The following is a 21,316-nucleotide window of genomic DNA, read 5'->3' on the forward strand; positions in this document are numbered from 1 at the left end:
GCCATTGAGTGAGCAGTGCCCACTGCCTAGACTAGTGTCTAGTACTCACAGAAGGGCACTGTGCCAGTTTGTCCGCTGCCACCATCTGGACGTTGAGGTGCTTGGCCTGAGACTTCCCTCTGGACTTGATCAGCCTCGTCAGGACCTGAGGAGGAGGGCACACCGTTTTTGATTGATTGAATACTTTATTAGTCAGAAATGTAAACAGCACTTGGTACAGTCAGACATTTAAGCTAAAAGGATGACACAAAAACGTCCTGGCAGGGGACTTGTTTCCATTGTGGTCCTACAGTATCTATGTATTCAATTCGTCAACATAGCATAACAATAACACAGTATTACATATATATCAACAACTCATTTCACTTGTGTTTCACAGCTTGTTTCGGTTTCAGATTATTCTAGTAGTTGACCAGTCAACACATCAGCACCATAGCGACAAAATGAACCCTCAAGTGATGAAAGAGCTAAACAGTTGTGTTGTTCAGTATTTCAGTGAGCCGTTCAGTTGAGTGTGATTCGGGCCGACACTGATTTAAAGGTTGCGTGTCACGTCCCCTCCCTGGCTATACTTTTTTTCATTTTCCTTGTTACTCAAATGTCTGCCTTTTCATTGATCACTGAATCATGAAGGTCAGTGTGATGAATCAGTCTCCTCACGCATGCACTGTCCCTCTCCCCACCTCCCTCCCTCACACACCAGTTGAGGTGGGCAGTCAAAGCTGTCAGGCAGTATTTAAAAGCCTGGCAGCTTGGGAGCTAGCTGTTATAGAAAACCAATATAAGCAATGACAGGTCATCCATACAACCAAATGCACGGGGGACGTTTCATAAAGCAACAGAGTTGACATATACATAAGTAGAGGGAACATTTCGGTTGAGCTACCTTCATTCTCAATGAAGGTAAACCCCTCCGTGTCAAAGAGTATGCATGTCCCGGAGACCTCTCCCGTTGTTTGTTTATTGCTTCATTCTCTCGCTCCTGGTTCTGACAGCTGCCACTGACATTGGCGAAGCGGCGGAAACGTGACTAAAGCTGCTGCGTTTTTCGGGCCGAATATCAGAGTGAATTTCGGAGCGTGCAAATAAAAAATCAACCTCACGTTATGTCAATCACGTTTGCACACTGCCGCCCGTTTCGCGCACCACTCAGTCCCTTGCTCTCTCTATCTCTCTCTCTCTCCTTGCCCTGAAAAACGCATTTCGCAACGAAAAACGCAGCAGTGTGCAAAGACCTACAGAGCTCAGGCAATCCGTGAAGCCAATGGTTCAGGTTGGCAAATCAGGGAAGCCAGTGCCTAAGTATACCCACAGAGAATCGATGAATCCAACACAGGCCCAACTAAACTGCCTAAGCCCAGGCCATTTGGGACACACACAGCAAGTTTGGGGTCATTTGGTCGGAAAGCACCCGAGTTATGCCCGGGACAGACAAAAACACAGGTTCCGTGAATTCATAGATAGACAGACTGAGTAACTAGGACCCAAGGTGGAGGGGCCTTAATTATTTTATAATTTAGCTATTGAAAAATAGCAGAGTGAGCTTGTAGATCTGCTATTTTTTTTTTTTAAAGCGAACGTTTGTAACTCAAATTTTGCTTTTGGGGGGGTCCCTGGAACAAAATATTTTGAGATGGCGGGTCCGTGCCGTGGCCAAATACATACAGTATCATTCTGGGGGTCCTTCACATGAAAAAGTTTGAGCACCACAGACATAGAAACATAGGGTTTTCAAAAAACCTTAGAGGGATTTGAAAAATGTCAAAGACACGACTTTTCAAAAATAGCAGATCTACAAGCTCGCAGTGCGGCACTCTGTGCCACACTGTGAGCTTGTATATCTGCTATTTTTCAATAGTTAAAGTACCCAGGGCCCATAATTTGGTGCGACACCCCTGCAGATAGATGTTACAAAAGGCCAACATATGGTTTCACAGTGTTCACCTTGGGCGAGGTAATCTTGACGTAGACGATAATGGGGGCCAGGGAGGTCTTGCCCAGCTGGGACGGATGGTTGATGGTGTCAGCGTCCAGCACCACAAGCTGCAAGGTCCGAGCCAGCTCAAATATCCGCTCGATCTCACTCTGGACCTCGGCTGGAAGGGGAGCGAGGGCAGGAAGGGAGAGGGCATGAGTCAACAACACCTTGGCTTGCATTAGATGAGATCACACTTGTTAGGAGTGTGAGGTTACAGGGTTGATGCTAACATACGCCACAGGACTAGCAGCCATTCGTGTGAGAGAGAAAATGGATTACTTGCGGTGATTCTCAACCTTTTCAATTTCAAGGACCCCCAATTTGATATAATTTAGATCAGGTCACAGACCGCCCAATCGATACGATTGTTATTTATCTCTGGACAGTGCTGTAAAGAAACTATGTACATTTACTCAAGTGCATTTTTAGGTACTTTTACTTTCCTGGAGTATTTCCAATTTCCAATACATTTACTTCTACTCCACTACATCTCAGAGGCAAATATTGTATTTTTACTCCATTTCAATTATTTGAAATATTTAGTTACTAGTTACTTTGCAGTCTTGCAGATATGAATGATTAGTATTATATAACATACATTAACCCCTTCAGACCTATTTTATACATAGGGTGTTTGAAAATAGCCGATCTACAACGATCGTGACGCATTGTGACCCAGTAGATCTGCTATTTTCAAACATTTTAGTACTTTTACTTTGGTACTTAGTATATTTTGATACCAATACTTTAGTTCTTTTACTCAATTACATTTTGAATTTCCGGACTTTTACTTGTGGTATTGATACTTTTAAAAACATTTGAGTACTTTTTCCACCACGTACTGTCTCTGGGAGCTCAGTCTGCACTGTAAACTCCTCAGTGTTTATTTAACCACGAGAGTGGTCCCATTTGGTACACTCTCACAGATACAGACCCGTAAGGGTTCACTTGGACCCCAGGTTGAGTGCACAAATGTTTTACTCAAGTAAAAGTAGTAATTACTATAAGGGTGCCCTCACACCAAAATACCTATCAGAGTGGAATCCGCGTTCCGCCAATGCATTTCAATGAGAGTGAAGCGGTTTCATGCCAGCAGAGGATTTCTGCAAAAAACGCTCCCTAAGGGTGCCCTCACACCAAAATACCTATGAGAGTGGAATCCGCGTTCGGCCAATGCATTTCAATGAGAAGGGAACGTTTTTTGCAGAAATCATCTGCTGGCATGATTCCGCTTCACTCTCATTGAAATGCATTGGCGGAACGCGGATTCCACTCTCATAGGTATTTTGGTGTGAGGGCACCCTTATCATTGAAATGCATTGGCAAAATGCGGATTCCACTCTCATAGGTATTTTGGTGTGAGGGCACCCTAAGGGTGCACACAGCCACACACACCAAAATATGGTCACCAGCGGATAAACTCTTTTGGTGCGCGGCTGACTAAAAACGCAGCGAGCGCATTCTGTTCCAAAGCCAGTGCCGCGCCTGTCAATCACTTTCAGAACCCTCCCCATTACGCCTTCGACTCACCCAATCTGGACAGAGGGGGGAAACCAGAATCTGCGTGGAGTATTTATTTGCTCCAGCATAAACGAAAGGTTGGCGCGGCAGGCAGATATCCATTCCTGACAGAAAAAAACGCCCCCATCCCATTGAAACGCATCGGCGGAACGCGGATTCTACTCTCACAGGTACTTTGGTGTGGGTGCAGAACAATGTAGAAATGCTCTGTTGCAATGGTTTTCCAAATGGACTTGAGTAAAAGTACAAAAGTATGCATGAAATGTCCCATTTCAAAAGTGTGTAAAATGTATAATAGCAGGTCTACAAGCTCACAACACACCGCAATGCATCGCGTTGTAATCTTGCAGATCGGCTATTTTCAAATAGGCAAGGTTTAAACATGGCTGAAGTGGTTAATGTATGTTTTGTAATAATAATCTAAATCTGCAAAGTAACAACTAAAGTTTTCAAACAATTATAGTGGAGTAAAAGGTACAATATTTGTCTCTGAGATGTAGTGGAGTAAGGAGGTAAAAAAAAACATAAAATAAAATGAAATACTCCAGTAAAGAAAACAAAAACTCAAAATTGTACTTGAGTAAATATACTTAGTTACTTTCCACCACTGCATATAATGTACATGTAGGTAATCGTGAAGTTTTTCTGAGGCAGCTAATCATTGATTAATTTCCAAGAAGCTCTCACTGCATAGGAAATCATTCTTGTGCACTAACATTGTTGAACAGTGCAACGTCTCTGACAATGCATCCCATCCCATTAATTTGTTTCTGAAAATGTTACCCACAGGCCGGATGTAATAATTGGTACACAAACAATTATGCTTGATTTCCCACTTTTTCAATCAAACCGGCTACACTAATTCTGACACAAATCCTATTTGGATGTGATATGGTAAATCATTTGCTCTGATGAAGGTCCGGCCGAAACGTGTCAGCCTGAAGAAGCTTAATTAAACATTATGCATGTGAGTCAATCCTTTTCATCTTGCAAGTGCTGCTATTCCCACTTCTTGTGTTGATGGTTTGATGGTGGAAGTGCAAAAGGCTGTACTGTATCACCTTAACCGAGGGGTCTTCAACGTTTTCAGGCCAAGGACCCCTTAGTCGAGAGAGATGAAGCAGGGACCCCCAAAACCCATAGACGCGATGTAGTTTCATCGTTTGACGGCACAATCATCAGTGTATTTTGGATTCATGTCAATTTGTGTTTTCAGGTATTTAACCACTTGAACCGTCAATACTTAATAAACTTGACCTTTCACTCAGTACTCAGTACAGTCTGCTCTTTTTCCCCTCTATACCAAGCCGAAAATAGCCGATCTACAAGCTCACAACGCCTCCTAGCGTGAGGCGTTATGAGCTTGTAGATGTGCTATTTTTGTCTAAAGTTCTCAGAATATGGACGCTAGGCTTCAAGTGGTTAATATAAAAAAGCTTCTATCTCACAAAGATTTGGAGGACCCCTTGTAGTAACTCTGAGGACCCCCTAGGGGTCCCAGACCTCCTGTTGAAGACCCTTGCCATAACCCATTAAAACTGTGGAAACATCTGTGTCATTTTAGATTTTAGTGTTGCTCATGCAAGCTTGTAGGCTACTGTTGTGATTTATTTCATAATCATATTGATTTGTGGTTAAAAAAGTCTAATTTCATTTGTGATAAAACATTGAGTTAATAAATAGTAAACAGTTAAAAAGAAATGCTATTTACAGTTAAAAACACATTCAATGCATGCACGTTTGTATTTGTTGCAATTTATATTGTGTTTTACTTGGAACCACTTAGACATTTTACTCTGAAGGGAACAACAGGAAGTTACGTTTTCGTTTAACATTGTGTCATGTGACAACCTGAAAATAGCCGGCAAAACTATACTTCCGCTTGCCTCAGTGTTGTTGATATATTGTGCAAGAGCTGACCAGCTACACAGACTCACGTTAACGCTGCTGTAACCCAAAAGACGATTTTGTATCTTTTTCTTCGTTTGTATTCAACCTGCCAGAACTTAAGTAAACTTTGTCTTAAACATATTTTCGGACTATTATTTCACCCCTTTTAAGAACTTTCAGTACAGCTACATCTGTTTTATTTGGACGTTTTAGAAAAATATTGAATAATTTTGAATTCTAAAAAGTTTGAGGACTACTGATTTAGATGGCATTTTTAGAATCGCCATCGGGTCTTACACCAAAACCAGTCCACAGTCCAAATCGTTCAAGAGGGCTTCCAGTTAAAAGCTTATAACGTGAGGTGAAACTGTAGCTCTAAATATGTCTCAGTCCTGATGTATCTTTAAAGAGAAGAAGGGCAGTCCATTCATGCCGTGTGCTTCTTCTTTGGCAGGACAGTGCACTGCTGAAAGTAGCTGAGGCTGTTAAGTATTGTTGTCCTGGCTGGGAGTGACATTAAACATTGAGGATATATGGACCACTGTTTCTAAACCAGTGGTCTGCGGACCATGGAATGATTTAAGGTGGTCCATGGGAAAATGCACAGCCAAATGCCCCAGATTATGCGGGGGTCACATATTTTCAAAAAGGCTGCATATTCGCCCGCATATTTTGGGACTACCGCATATTTCACAGCATATAAAACCACATAAACCCCCGAATATTTTGCGTAATTCACAACTTTTCGCATATTCCACAACTTTCCGCAATTTCACAGCATAAAATCACATAAACCCTTCATATTTCATCGCATAATCAAAGATTTTTGCCCTAGTTTTTCTGGAGGGTCTATTATACACTAAATACATATTGTTGTGGGGAGGTGGGGTGCTGGGGTCGTCCTTTAGGATTGTTTAAAATATCGTCCAAAACTCTTACTTTTCAGGATTAAAATTCAAAAGTAGCAGATTTGCAAGCTCAAAACACAGCACAAAGTGACGTGCTCTGCTACGTGTGATGCTTTTATGATGATCAAGTAGGGTGTCGATTTATGGGGGAAAAAAAATATATATCGTCACTGTCGGGTGGAAACCTTGTATGTCCAAAACCGTTCACTTTGTATTTATCTGATCTACAAGCACACAACGCCTCGCACAGCGAGGCGTTGTGTGCTTGTAGATCAGCTGTTTTCACTACTTTTGTGCGATGGCCTTGTGTGATGAAGCAGTGCTTTACTTTGCGAATAAATGTACAAATTTGAAACTTGTAGATACAAGGTTTCTGCCCGGCAGTGACGATATATTGGAGATAAGATGTTTCTGCCCGACAGCAACAAAATGCCACTGGTCCATAGCTCAATAGAAGGGCTGAGATTCACTGTAATAGACCACTGGCGTTCCCCCAGAGTTCATGGACTCCAAGCGTCTCTATCAGCCGAGCATACACATCTGGGACTGTCTACATCTGAAGCAGTGTGTGCTGCATCTGCTGCTCACACAGTGATAGCACGTGAAGATTAGGGCGGTTGCTCCTGTCGGTCTTGACCTCCGTGAGACCCCCACTCAGGAATGTGTTTGATTGTAATCGCAGCTCGACCCCAATCAACCCCTGGTTCACATCAGGCCATTCTTGGACCCGTTTTTATCTGGAAACTCCAGTGCTTGAGTCAAAGTATAGATCTAAATATTATACTCAACTTACCAGTATAAGTTGCTCTGTTGAATTTGTATTTTTTCTTTTATATCAATCCATTGGCATTTAAAGACATTTTAAATTGTGAAAACAGCAGAACTACAAGTTCAAAATGCATCACATCATGACTTGTTGTGCTGATCTGCTATTGTCTTTGCAATGTACATATCCAAAAAGAAGAAGTAAAGTACAGATACTCGGGGGGGGGGGGGGGGGGGGGGGGGGAATGGCGTGCTTCATTACCCCGACCCCACCTTTTCCCCCCACTATCTCTCATTCCAAACAGAAACCTAACTCACGACCCAATTGACCACTCTGGGTTTTTCTTGGCTCCGACAATGTTTAGAGTTTCTATAATTGTTTCCTTCCTTTTTTGCATAATTTGAGCCACTTTCCTTGAGAAAAATTATGCATGAAACCCTGCAGATGTTAGCAGGCAGGAAGTCTTTTTCAGTGATGCAAGAAGTACTGCAGCCTGACCGTGAAATACTCTGTGTATTTCTGCATTGCAGTATTGATACGTTTACTTTAGTACAGGGGTCGTCAATAGGGGGTCAGGGACCCCTAGGGTCCTCAGAGTTACTACAGGGGGGCCACCAAATCTTTGTGATAGGATCATTCTTTTAAATTAACAACTTGAACTCTTGCATCCCTATTCTGAGGAGAACTTTAGCCAAAAATAGCCGACCTACAAGCTATCAACGCCTGCGAGGCGTTGAGAGCTTGTAGATCGGCTATTTTTGACAAATAGTTTTTGTGTAGAGGTAAAAAAGAGCAGACCAAGTACAGAGTGAAAGGTCAAGTTAACTAAAAACACAAATCCAACATAGACAGATGACAGTGCTGTCAAACAAGTCTATATGAATCTGAAATCTGCATCACACATTTATACAATATGTAGAGGGGGTCCCTGCTTCATCTCTCTCTCAGCTAAGGGGTCCTTGGCCTGAAAACGTTGAAGACCCCTGCTTTAGTAAAACATTTGAGTACTTTTTCCACCACCGGTATTTTTCTTCTGGAACAGCAACCTACCCAAGTTGGAGCGTGTGTTGGAGCGTTCTATGATGGCGTGCTTGCTAGGGTTGTTCAGCACTGAACGTTTGGCAAGAGAGATGTCCGCCGTGACTCGAGTGATGGATATTCTGAGAACAGAGGGAAGGAAACACTTGGTTATTACACCGAGAGGATGACGATTTTACACACTAAACAAACATCAGTAAACACTTTCACAGAGAAACTGTGGTAGATCAATAAATATCATGATGATCAGAGCAGTCTTAGCAGTAGGGAGAGGAGAGGAGGTGCGAGTTTGTTAGATCAGTGGTTCTCAGGGGTCCCCAGGGGGTCTCCCCAGCGAAATGAGTTAATACAGCTTCACAATCCTTTAACCCTATATACATCGGCTATTTGAAAAGCTCACAACGTACTGTACTACAGGTTTGTACATCTGCTATTTTTTAATTTTTTAATTCTTTAAACACAAATCTTCTCTTCTGGGGGGCCCTGGCACAAAACATTTTCAGATGGGGGTCCGCGGCCAAATACATATCATATTGGTGGTCCTTGGCACGAAAAAGTTTGAGAACTACTGATTTAGAAGGCATTTGTAGAATCTGATTCAGGTCTTAAAAGTGTTAAATCATATTGCCAGGAGTGATGGGGGGCAGAATTCACTGCATCTGTGGAGGAGCTGATTGGATATGGGTGGGTGGCTGTTGTGTAACTATGGCTCTGGACAGGGCTGGACGGGACAGAGACCATAAGACTCTGTGAGGAGAACCCCTCCTGCACTGCTCCAGGGCCCACTATAGCCTATTAAGGACATGGAGAGGGCCTATTTAAAGAAGCTGCACACATCTCCAGGCCAAACAAACTTGTTGCACACTCCCCTCTGTAAAACCTCAGGGGACAGCTAAATACCAGCCTATCTAGTATGAGAGAGAGAGAGAGAGAGAGAGAGAGAGAGAGAGAGAGAGAGAGAGAGAGAGATAACTAGAAGTTAGGGGTGTAATGATACATTTTTATAACGATTCGATACATATCACGATACATGGTTGACGTGACGATACGATACCGGTACATGGACGATATTGGTTAATTCATGGCGATGCGATACGATACGATTCGATTTGATTCAATGATTTAAAATCGATATAGTAACTATTTAGCAAAGAAATAAAATCTGTGTGAAAGGTGTGGATAGTGCAGGTTTTAATGGGAAACATGCACTATTATGGATATAAATAAGTAAACACATTGATTATCTGCCAAATACAATGACATTGTATATTGACAAACCCGCACCTTGACTTGAACCCAGAGATTATACACATTTATCGATAGACCAGTGTAGCTACTGTATATGGAAAGCAAAAGTAATTAACCTTCCTTTTAATTTTTTCTTCTTAAAAATGCTAAATACAATGCACAAGTAGGTAGTCTTTGCACTGCCGATTCGATACGATACAAATTCAAACGATACGATACGATTTTAGCTTTCGATATGCTTCAATTTTTTAAGTTAAAAACGATATTTCCATGCTGTTACTATATCGTTACACCCCTACTGGAAGTAGTGCTCTTCCCGAACCAGGTCTTCGCCAGGTCAGGTAGGTTACTGTGGCCTCCTGGTGGCGCATAGGCCGATGTGAAAAGGGTGCCATGTCTTCTTCGGCCTTTCATGGCAATCGGACACTGCATTCATGATTTGAGGCATTTGTTTAAAAAATGCATTTGGCAAAAATGCATTTGTTCCTCGGCCTCGTGGAAATGTCCATGCAAGATGTCACACAAATCGCAAGCTGCGTTCATGATTTGACGCATTCTTCAAAACAAAACAATCTTGCAAACTTTGGAAGCCAATCTTAGCCATTCAGGACAGATCCATGTTGATCACATGACTATAGAGATACTGTCTACCAATTAGCGTGAGTTTTGGACAAAATCTGTAGGAGTACAGAGTAAAACAATCGGCCTCATGGTGGTGCTAGAACAGGAACATGTGAAGAATGTGCGGCAAAGGTTCTGAATTGGCATCCAGGGAGTGTGTGTGCACAGTATCAGTAGCCGGGCAGATAACAGAAATAATCGTTCACTTGCGGATACAAGCACCAAAATTGGCACACATACTCCTTAGGGATTGCTCTTTTCATAAAACCATCTGGCCAAATCAAATTTCAAGATGGCGGCCATTTTTCAAGATGGCCGCCATAAAATACCATAGACCTGTCCTATTTGAATGATCTTGGTGTCAAATCATACATTTTTCACTATGTAGAATCCAAATTTGGACCCATGGACTTACTCACTGGCTTCCTTGTACCATATATCAGTCCCGGAATCCTAATATTCTGCTAAATTAGAGGTTTGTGTTATGTCTGACTCGGATAAAATGGGTGGTAGTGTATATCTTAGTATTGTTAGAGGTTTATAGTGTGTATGTGTGTGTGTGTGTGTGTGTGTGTGTGTGTGTGTGTGTGTGTGGGGGGGGGGGGGGGGGTAATGTAGTAATGTAGTAACTCAACAGAGTTAGAGGCTGACGCGGCTAAAATGCATGGTAGATATAATAGCGCCGTGGGATCACTCTTTGTCTAGTCTCTATTCTTCGACCTTTTCGACTTGGGTAACCCTGCCAGGAGTACAGGAGTACAAGACTCCTGCCGACATAGCTCTGGGGGTCATGGAGACACGCAAACTGCCTCACCACGATAAGGTGATGATCCCGTCGAGGCAGGAGGTAGTTTTTTTTTTTTCTTTTCTTTTTTTTTTCTTTTTTTCTAGGGCCTAGGCAGTATAGTACAATAGTATAGTAGGCCTATACTACAACGCTTCTAAACCTCGCACCTGCAGCTGCACAGTGCCGTGCAGGTCAGACCAAAGTGGTAGCATTTGCATCGACTGCAGCATTCCAACTTGCATCCACACTTGGTCAGCTGCTGGCAACTCTCTGCAATGGGTGGGAGCTCAGTCCAATCAATCTGCCACAGATCTCCTTTCTTGGTCCAGCCCCAGTTGTCAGGAGTCTGCATTTCTGGTTGACATACTGTTGACTGACTCCAGATGCAGGCCGCTTGATAGGAAGCACGCTTCACATGTTGCTTCAGTGCTGCTTGCGTTGGAGGAATGGCTTCGTATGGCCTCTGCTTCCGAGCAAACAAGTCCAACCTCGCATCATTGACACCTTCAGCTGTGCTGGATCGGTCGTACATCATGACCACAAACTTCTCCAAGGTTTTCAGGTCTTCATCATCCACTACAGGTGGGTAATGGCTGAGTTTGCTGAAGACACCAGAAGCCTCATCACAAACATTCCAGGTTTGCCACGCAGACTTCTTCCCCTTTACGCGGAATGCTGAAACAACATCGCAGCCAGTGAAGGCATGGAAGAAGAGCATCCCTTTGCTCTTTTCTGCAAGAGTGCAACACAGGTCATGAACAGAATCCACTTTAAGTTCTGTCTTTGGCCAAAGGCAACCCACTGCCCAGCCCTGAGGCTCATAGGGCAGGAGTCTATGTCCTGTTTCTGTGAGGCTGCTTGATGTACATTAAGTACCCCTAGTGGACATGATAATAGTTTGTCACAGGGACATACCCCAATCCAGCCTTTGATGCTGAGGTCATAGATTCAAGATGTATGACAAGGTCCATATATGGAGTTCCCTGATGTCTTCAATATTAAGCCCATATCTAACAGGACTTCATATGGGAATGCCCATATATGGAGGACACATTGGCCACATACCACACTAACAGAATCCATATATGGCCAAGACAGATGGCCAAGACAGCCCATATCTGTGTGACTGGTTCTACAGACAGGGATCTCCATGTATGGGCATAAAAGGGTATGTTGTCAGTTGTCATGGACATCATAGTACTTTCACATAACAAATAACTGAGTAAGCATGTTTGGGCTCTCACAGCATATCTCCATATACAGTACATGGACCTCCATATATGGGTACCAGGGGGTCTCCATATATGGGTAAACAGCCGTTTGGATGGCCCCCTGTAGTAACGCTGAGGACACCTGGGGGTCCCGGACCCTGTGGAAGACCCCTGGTATTAGCCACAGAGCCCAGGTACAGGTACAAAAGCTTTTATGCTTCAAGTATGATCTAATTGTTCTGGAGCAGGAGCAGAGCAAGGACTATACTGAGATAGGCTCAGGGGTCATTCCGGGGGTCCCAGGTGAGGAGAGACCCCCACCAAAAGTCATAAAGGTTATTCTGGCTGCTTCAAAAGTGCAATATATGAACTTAGAATGTTTTAAAACCTTCAAAACAACTCTAATAAAAGGAGAATTGGACATTAACTGGCTGACATACTGTTCTGCGAGGTCCTAACATAGATGACCCCCCAGAAAGGGGGCTGGGGTCAGGAAAATCTGACACCCATCATTTTCTGACAGTTTGGTCCCTATAAATGCCAAAGCAGTAAAAAAATACATTTTAGCAAAGAAATCCTTAGAAGTACAATTCTTATCACACTAGGTAGTAACTCCGAGGACCCCCAGGGGTCCCGAAGCCCCTGTGGAAGACCCCTGGTATTTGTTACTACTTTTTTTTTGTTTTCAGAAAAAAAGTTTATGCTTCAATTATGATCTAATATGACATTGTTCTGGAGCAGGAGCAGAGCGAGTACTGAGATAGGCTCAGGGGTCCATCTGGGGGGGTCCCAGGTGAGGAAAGACCCCAACCAAAAGTCATAAAGGTTATTCTGGCTGCTTCAAAAGTGCAATATATGAACTTAGAATGTTTTAAAACCTTCAAAACAACTCTAATAAAAGGAGAATTGGACATTAACTGGCTGACATACTGTTCTGCGAGGTCCTAACATAGATGACCCCCCAGAAAGGGGGCTGGGGTCAGGAAAATCTGACACCCATCATTTTCTGACAGTTTGGTCCCTATAAATGCCAAAGCAGTAAAAAAATACATTTTAGCAAAGAAATCCTTAGAAGTACAATTCTTATCACACTAGGTAGTAACTCCGAGGACCCCCAGGGGTCCCGAAGCCCCTGTGGAAGACCCCTGGTATTTGTTACTACTTTTTTTTTGTTTTCAGAAAAAAAGTTTATGCTTCAATTATGATCTAATATGACATTGTTCTGGAGCAGGAGCAGAGCGAGTACTGAGATAGGCTCAGGGGTCCATCTGGGGGGGTCCCAGGTGAGGAAAGACCCCAACCAAAAGTCAGAAAGCTTATTCTGGCTGCTTCAAAAGTGTAATAAATGAACTCAGAATGTTTTAAAACCTACAAAACAACCCTAATATTAAGAAAATTGGACATTAACTGGCTGGCGTACTGTTCTGGCATGCAGGTCCCAAACTAGATGACCCCCAGAAAGGGGGTGGGGGTCCGGAAAAGTTGACACCCATCATTTTCTCATAGTTTGGACTCTATAGAACCAGGATCTGCAAAAAGATCAATTTTAGCACAAAAATCCTACGGGAGCTGTTTTTTGGACGCATCGCACCACACTATTAGCAGAATATTAAGATTCCGGGACTGATATATGGTACAAGGAAGCCATTGAGTAAGTCCATGGGTCCAAATTTGGATTCTACATAGTGATAAATGTATGATTTGACACCAAAATTATTCAAATAGGACAAGTCTATGGGATTTTATTGCGGAATGCAAGATTACTGTATATTCAATGGCGGCCATCATGAAAATTGGCCGCCATCTTGATTTTTTTTTTGGCCAGATGGTTTTCTGAAAAGAGCAATGCCTAAGGAGTATGTGTGCCAATTTTGGTGCTTGTATCCGCAAGTGAACGATTCACCTGTAATATGCACTTTATCTGCCTCGCTACAGGGTTTCCTGCAGCACTTTACAGGCCAGGCGCCCCGCCTGGCCAGAAAACCCCCCCGCCCCCCCAAGGGTCTAAGTAAGGGTCTTACTTTTTGGACCTCCAACAATGTACTAGGCATGATCGCGATCGCATGTTTAACCCCCATACCAACCCTATCTTTCAAACATGGCAGCCATGTTTGTTTACATTTGAAGAAAACATAAGGGCTGCTATCTCCTGAATGCCTGAATGGATTTCCAAGCGGATTTTTTTGTTTGAAAGCTGTGAAAAGCGTGTACATGCAGTGCATCATCTGTGCACGAATTCGTACACCAGCGTGCACACTATTTTTTTAACCCTTTGGTGGCGAACCGGCAATATAAGAGGTCCCACTTTACATAATAATAATTACATAATATAGGACAACTTATTTTTTTTTTATGTATGTTAATGTATTAATGTATGTTTTATAGTATAAACATTTATATCTCCAAAGTAACAAGTAACTAAAGTTAACTTTGTAAGAGTAAAAGTAAAATATTTGGATCCCAGATGTAGTGGAGTAAATAAGTACTGAAAACAGGAAATACTCAAGTAAAGTACAAATACCTGAAAATCTCCTTTGTACAGTATAAGTACAGTACTTAAGTAAATCTACTTAGTTACTTTACACCAATGTTTGTTTGTTTTTTTACTGTGCTGTAGACTTCTATTTATATGGCACAAGTGCTGGTTGATTAACCTGGGGGAAAAAAACAAGTTACACTGTCCTGTGAAAAACGTATTTATTCAATGTTGAATAAATGTGGATGATAGCATGTAGTTGTGTTTTCCGTCATCATGGGCACATTCATGTGTTTTTTATAGGGCAAAAATAAGAATTAATATTAAAAATTAAGTGAATTAATTACTCGAATTAATTAATTAATTATCAAAAAATTTCGGCGCACGCGCTTCGCGTTTGCACCATGAGATCCCCCCCTGGTCAAGACTTTTTCCTGCAGGAAACCCTGAGTATGGCTGTGACCGGGCAAATGGCGCCAGAGATGAACAGATGGACGGACGGATGGATAGACAGAAAGGGTACAGAGACTGGCATTAAATAGAAAAGTCTAGGTTTGAAACTTACCTTCCCTCAAATCGGTGTTTCAAAAAGTCAAAGAGTGCTTTTTGCATCATGTCTGTTACCTGTGGAAAAAAAATGAAAAAAAGAGTCACATTTTGAGAAACAATGGAGGTGGCAACCCTATAGATTTCCCCTGTGCATGCATGATGTGTAGCAGCCTATGTATGCTGCCATCACCATGTGTACATACAAGACTGGCTCAAAAGAATGAAGTTGTGTGTGTGTGTGTGTGTGTGTGTGTGTGTGTGTGTGTGTGTGTGTGTGTGTGTGTGTGTGTGTGTGTGTGTGTGTGTGTGTGTGTGTGTGTGTGTGTGTGTGTTTGTGTGTGTGAGAGAGAGAGAGAGTGACTGAGAGTGAGAGAGGTTGGAGAGAGAGATTTCTGGGGACAAATATCGTGGCTGTCTGATTCGGGCAGAAACCTATCTCCAGTCCACATTTAAACGTTTTATTTGTACGTTAAAGTCTACTCAATCACACTACAGCGTCACACAAAAGCATCAAAAGTAGCAGATCTGAAAGCTTGTAACACGACGAGAAGTGACACGTTTCGAGCTTGCAGATCTGCTTATACTTTTGCTGTTTTTGAATTTGAATCCTGAAAAGTTACAGTTTTGGACATAATATGAGGTTTCCACCCGACAGAGACGATGTACAGTGTATTTCCTTTCTGAACCGAGCTGAATAGTGCTGATGATTTCCTGTATGACCAACTAGTGGATCTTAGTACCCATGTTGTTGTTGTGTGCTGTGAGATGTGAGATCTGCTATACCAGTGGTTCTCAACCTTTTCAAATAATCATTATTTTAACTGGGGACCCCCCACCCTGACGAGCACTAAGAGTTGATGCATGACATTTTCTAGAACACGGTTCTATTGTGAAAATAGCAGATCTACATGCTCGCCTCGCAACGCAAGGCGTTGCCTCTAATATTTGACAATTTGGCTGTTGGCAGAAAACAATGTTGCACATTAAGTTAATCATCTGGGGACCCCCCAAAATAATTTGCGGACCCCAGGTTCAGAACCACTGAGCTATTGGAGGAGGTGTCAGAAGAACTCAGAAGTATTTTATGATGTTACCTCGTAGCCCTTCAGAGACGGACCGACCAGAACAACAGGCCGCATGGAAGGCACCACATCGTAAGGAGGAATGTGTTCCGTCTGGGAGGGAGCGAGATCGAGAGGCAAGAGAAGGTTTTAACAGTCAACATAGCATCACAATGGAACAACACTTCTGGGTGGGGGGCCAAAGCTATTTAAAAGTACACAGTCCAGAGCAGGGATCTTCAACTTTTTCAGGCCAAGGACCCCTTAGTTGAGAGAGAGATGAAGCAGGGACCCCCATAACCTTATCATAGATTCCATATAGTTTCATTGTTTGACAGCACAATCATCATGTATGATTGTGTATTTTGGATTCATGTCAATTTGTGTTGACTTGAGCCGTCATTACCTAATAAACTTGACCTTTCACTCTGTACTTCGTCTGCTCTTTTTCCCCGCTACACCAAACCTCTTTGCCGAAAATAGCCGATCTACAAGCTTACAACGCCTCGCAGCGCGAGGCGTTGTGAGCTTGTAGATCGGCTATTTTTGGCTACAGTTAACAGAATATGGACACTAGGGTTCAAGTTATTAATATAAAAAGGATTGGAAGATTTGGAGGACCCCCTGTAGTAACTTTGACGACGCCCTAGGGGTCCCGGCCCCTGTTGACGACCCCTGGTCCAGAGTGTTAACTTTGACTCTGAGACCCTCCTTCGGGTCAATTGTTGCACCTCTCAGAGTCAAATTATCACTACAACTGGATTTGGCTGTGCCACGGCTGGATCGTTTCACAAAACATGAAATGAATGAAGGGTCTCAACAAAGGTCCAAAAACAAAACAAAATACATAAACTTTTAATGACAAATACACCAAATAACCTTTTCCTTTCCAAGTCAACATTAATATCGTTGCCGTCGAGCAGAAACCTTGTATCTCCATATTTCAACTTTTTATATTCTTTTCGTAAATATAATGCCCTACTTCATCACGAAAATAGTGAAGATAGCCGATCTACACGCTGCGATGCGTCAGCTTGTAGATCAGATTTTCTTTTTTATGATAATAAAATAGGAACAGTTTTGGACATACAAGGTTTACACCGACGACGACGATACACTCTTGTGGATGAAGATCTTAATGCAACTTCTGAAAAAAAGAAGGCTCCGTGACAATGACAATGGAATTTGTGGAAGTTGTGGAATGTTGAGACGGTTTCACTCATATCGTCATCAGTGTGATCAAAAACATTCCATAGAGTACAGAGGTCCTGACGTCACTCGCTCATCCCCTGGGTCACGGAAGTAATTTCTCGACAGGAAAATAACATTGGGTCATCTTAGAATCGTCTCATATAAGAATTGTGGTCCATAAATAAACGAATTGTCCCAGCGATATTGTCAGGGAGGGGACTCTGACTCTGTATCGTTTACGATAGTCAATCAATCTTATCTGTCTGTTCCTGGTGGAAATGTAAAATTGGCATAGCGTTTTCTCACCGTCTGTTGACGCTTAATATCCATATGAGTCAAACCGGCTTATTTGTTTATTTTTGGAACACGTTTCTTATATGCCGCGATATTAAACACGTCTATGGGAATTCAGAATGGGGAGGGGAAAAAAAAAAAAAACGACCCAGGTAGGATGTGTAAATTACGTCAGACTTCGGTAGTCTATTGGGAGCAGAAAGAAGAGGTTAGTCAGACTGGGGAAAACAACCGTAGACTAACTACGGCAGCTTACAATGGAGCACAGCACTGTTAGTTAGGACCATGTGGGAGCTCAGTGTGTAACGGCTTCAATTTCTTTAAAACTAAAAGGATTTACAGGCATTTCCACCCTCTTCTATAGTGACCTATTCATTTCCCCCTCTTCCCCCTCTTTAATAGTGACCTATTCATTTCCCCACTCTTTAATAGTGACCTATTCATTTCCCCACTCTTTAATAGTGACCTATTCATGTCCCCCCTCTTTAATATCTACTATGATACCAACATCAATACAGCATGGAATTGTACAAAATATTGTACTGGGTCTGAGAGGTTAAATCTCATCAAATGGGGGTCCGTGGCTCACTCTTTGGCCAATGTTTGTTAATTTCATTTCTTGTCCGTTTTGCATGACCTTCTTTGACCCCGTTTCATAAAAAGCGACTGCACGGTTCTACCAGAAATATGAAATAAAATATGACATTATAATTCAAAATAGTGGGAGGTCAAAAGTCCACAAAAGTTGTTCGGCATGAGGAGACGCATATGTGTATCAAAGTTTCATGGCTGTAGGTCAAACAGGTCATGAGTTATACCTGTTCAAAGTTTTGCATTCAACTGATCGCTACAGGGCCACCCTTTGGCCAATGGTCATGGGCTTCGTGTCACTGACCCTTGACATAACCCTCTACCATATCTCCCATTTTCGTGAAAAACCGACTGCACCATAGAGATAATGTGGCGATTATTCGTAAAACGGCAGATTAATAATAAAACATAGAGTTGCAACAGGGGTTTTGCCTTTCTGGCTTGGCCCCTAATTATAAGAAATATAAATATAAATATTTTTGAAAATAGACGATCAGGCTCACGCCTCTCAACGTAAGACATTGTGAGCTTGTAGATCTGCTATTTAAAAAAATGTTATCTGTGGACCCGAGTCAAACAAAATGGAATGCCTGGACTCCTATACATTCTAAGTGCTTGTCAAGGTGGGGGGTCCCCAGTTCAAATTATGATCATTTTTGGAGGGTCACGGCCTGAAAAGGTTAAGCACAAGGGATACACTAGATGCAGTGTGCTGATAAAATATCTTAGAGAAGAGAGAGTGGTTAGATGTCCATGATAGAGAGAAAGAGCTCCATGATGATGCAAGTCTCCATATGAGGACAAAACACAGACGATTGGAAAAGTGTGGTTATCCACTTATTAAGCCCCATATCAATATTGTCAAAACAGACAACATGCAAGGTCACAACGCATCACAATGTGATGTTTTAAAGCGGCACTATAACTTTATTTGTGAATAAAACATAATTATGTACAATCTGTATGGTAGAGTATGTTAATACAATATAACGTATACATCTGGGGTGGTTGTATTTTGTCTCCCTGCTTCTATTGAGACATTTAGATTGTGTCAAAGGTCATGTCTCACCTAGACTTAGGATCACAAATTTTGACCTGAAGGTCAAGATTCAATGTATCCCCTGAGCAAGCAGGCAGGCTCTATTAGCTCAATGGTAAACATTTCAGCACTTGTGCAGGAAACCAGGTTCAAATCCAGAAGAGAAAAGTTACATAGTGCAGATTTAAGCTTGAAGTTTGCTTGCTATCTTAATTTGTTTTTTACGATTAGTTTTTCAAAGTTCTCACCTATGACATGCCCAAAATAGCCCGGTTGAAAGTGGTTAATACAACTCGCAATTAGGGGCTTTTAAGCCGTGACATCATTTTGTAGGCAGAGGAGAATCGCTATTTAAAAAAACAACGACTAAAAAATAACGACTAAAGCATAATTCTAACACTTTCCTTTCAACAACAAAGAGAAGAAAAATGTGTAAATAGTAAAAATAGTAAAAAGATTCACGGAAACTGGGGGCAGAAATTCTCCTCTGCCTACAAAATGATGTCATACTTAACTCATTCTGTGCCAATGACTGTTTATGACGGTTCTTTTCCAATAGCCCTGTGTGCCAATGACAGCTTATGACGGTTTTTGTGTTTTTTACATAGAAAAAAAAAAAAAAAAAAAAAAAATCATTTTTTTTTTTTTTTTTTTAAAGATGTCAAAATGACCTGAGATCAGAGAGATGCTTTTCTCTGTTTGTGTTTTCGCTCCCTCGTTTAGCTGATTGAGAAAATGTGTGTTCATGTGTGTCCATTCTAGTGGATGGACACTTTTTTTCATTCAAACAGCTCTATCTCTGGAACCATTTGTCCGATTGCCAAAATTCTTTTTGCCACTGAATCACAACAACTGTGTCTGTTTCTGTGGGGAAAAAAATTATAAAAAAAAAAATCATTTTTTTTCATTGCATAGTAAAGAAAAACATACAAAATCTCGGCACAGCTACCTTGGAGCCATTTTGGCATCTGGCACAGAATGAGTTAACAGCCCCATACAGCAGGGGTTCCCAAACCTTTTAGCTCGAGACCCAAAAGAGAAATTAGTCATTTGCCCGGGCCCCAAACTAGTGAAAATAGCAGATCTACAAGCTCACTTTGTGCCGCGTTGTGAGCTTGTAGATCAGCTATTTTCACTATTTCTTAAACATTTGTTTTCTAATTTATGCAATGTTTTAGATTTTTCTTTTATTTATTCATCAAATTACTCAGAAAAATCAATGAATTTGTTTTTTAATTCATGAAAATGCTTTTTGGGAATGTTTTTAGAAAATGTTTTGAAATAAACAATAATTAAAAACAAAATGTAGGAAAAATATATTTAAAAAGAAAATTGAAAAAGAAAAACTCCACACAGAAAATTTCTGTGTGGAGTTTGCATGTTCTCCCCGTGTCTCCTAGGGTTGATACCCTCACAAAAACATGCACGTAATCCTGGTCTCAATAATGCCTCCCCCTGGCCAGCCGGGGCACCTGATGGAGGGGAAAGGAACTGGTTGGAATAACGTGTTCCTTCCACGCGCTACGTCCAAACCAGGGAAATCTCCACTGTCAGGTGAAAAGAAGCAACTTGGACTCCTCATGCACAGAAGGAAGCATGAGGTCAGTCCGTTGTCTCCCCAGGCGCGGCAGAGGGAGAGCAGAGCCCAGGGATACATAGGCAATTAGCACTGGGTGAAAAAATGGGTTACAAAAATTGTGGGATAAAAATTATAAAAAAAAAAAAATAAAAAAAAATTGGGAACCACTGCTATACAGTATTTGTCAGTCATTCACTCACAAAGGTACCAGCTGTGATATCGTCGTTGTCGGGTGGAAACCTTCTATGTCCAAAACCTTCCTTATTTTTAAAACGATGATGTGATGCGAGGTTTTTTGTGCGACAGTCTTGTATGATGAAGCAGGGCTTTACTTAAAACGTCCAAATTTGAAACTTGGAGATACAAGGTTTCTGCCCAACAGTGACGATATGCCGGTCAGCTGCATGGTGTTACAACTTAGCAGTCCCAGTGGGGGTCAGAAGTCGCCCTCTGCTCGCCTTCATTTTCACAGGTCATTGCTGTTCCGTGCAGAGCTTAGACTTACAGTATATTTATTTGCACAATCATGCACGGTCACTGCTGCACAGAGGTAACGCATTGTTTGTTC

General features: G+C 41.9%; 1 protein-coding gene across 1 annotated transcript in view; it reads right to left on the reverse strand.

The window, feature by feature from the left end:
- cacnb2a (calcium channel, voltage-dependent, beta 2a) overlaps window positions 1–21,316 on the reverse strand; it is a gene marked incomplete at both ends in the record, with an annotated part of 130,079 nt that overhangs the window by 7,723 nt on the left and 101,040 nt on the right. Inside the window, 5 exons of the mRNA XM_080752027.1 lie at window positions 50–145; window positions 1,945–2,096; window positions 8,114–8,223; window positions 15,010–15,068; window positions 16,088–16,168. Of these exons, the coding sequence (XP_080608153.1) occupies window positions 50–145; window positions 1,945–2,096; window positions 8,114–8,223; window positions 15,010–15,068; window positions 16,088–16,168 (498 nt within the window). The remainder of the gene's footprint in view (window positions 1–49; window positions 146–1,944; window positions 2,097–8,113; window positions 8,224–15,009; window positions 15,069–16,087; window positions 16,169–21,316) is intronic.

The sequence above is a fragment of the Nannobrachium achirus genome, assembly GCF_963921795.1.
Source record: "Nannobrachium achirus genome assembly, chromosome: 21".
NCBI lineage: Eukaryota > Metazoa > Chordata > Actinopteri > Myctophiformes > Myctophidae > Nannobrachium > Nannobrachium achirus.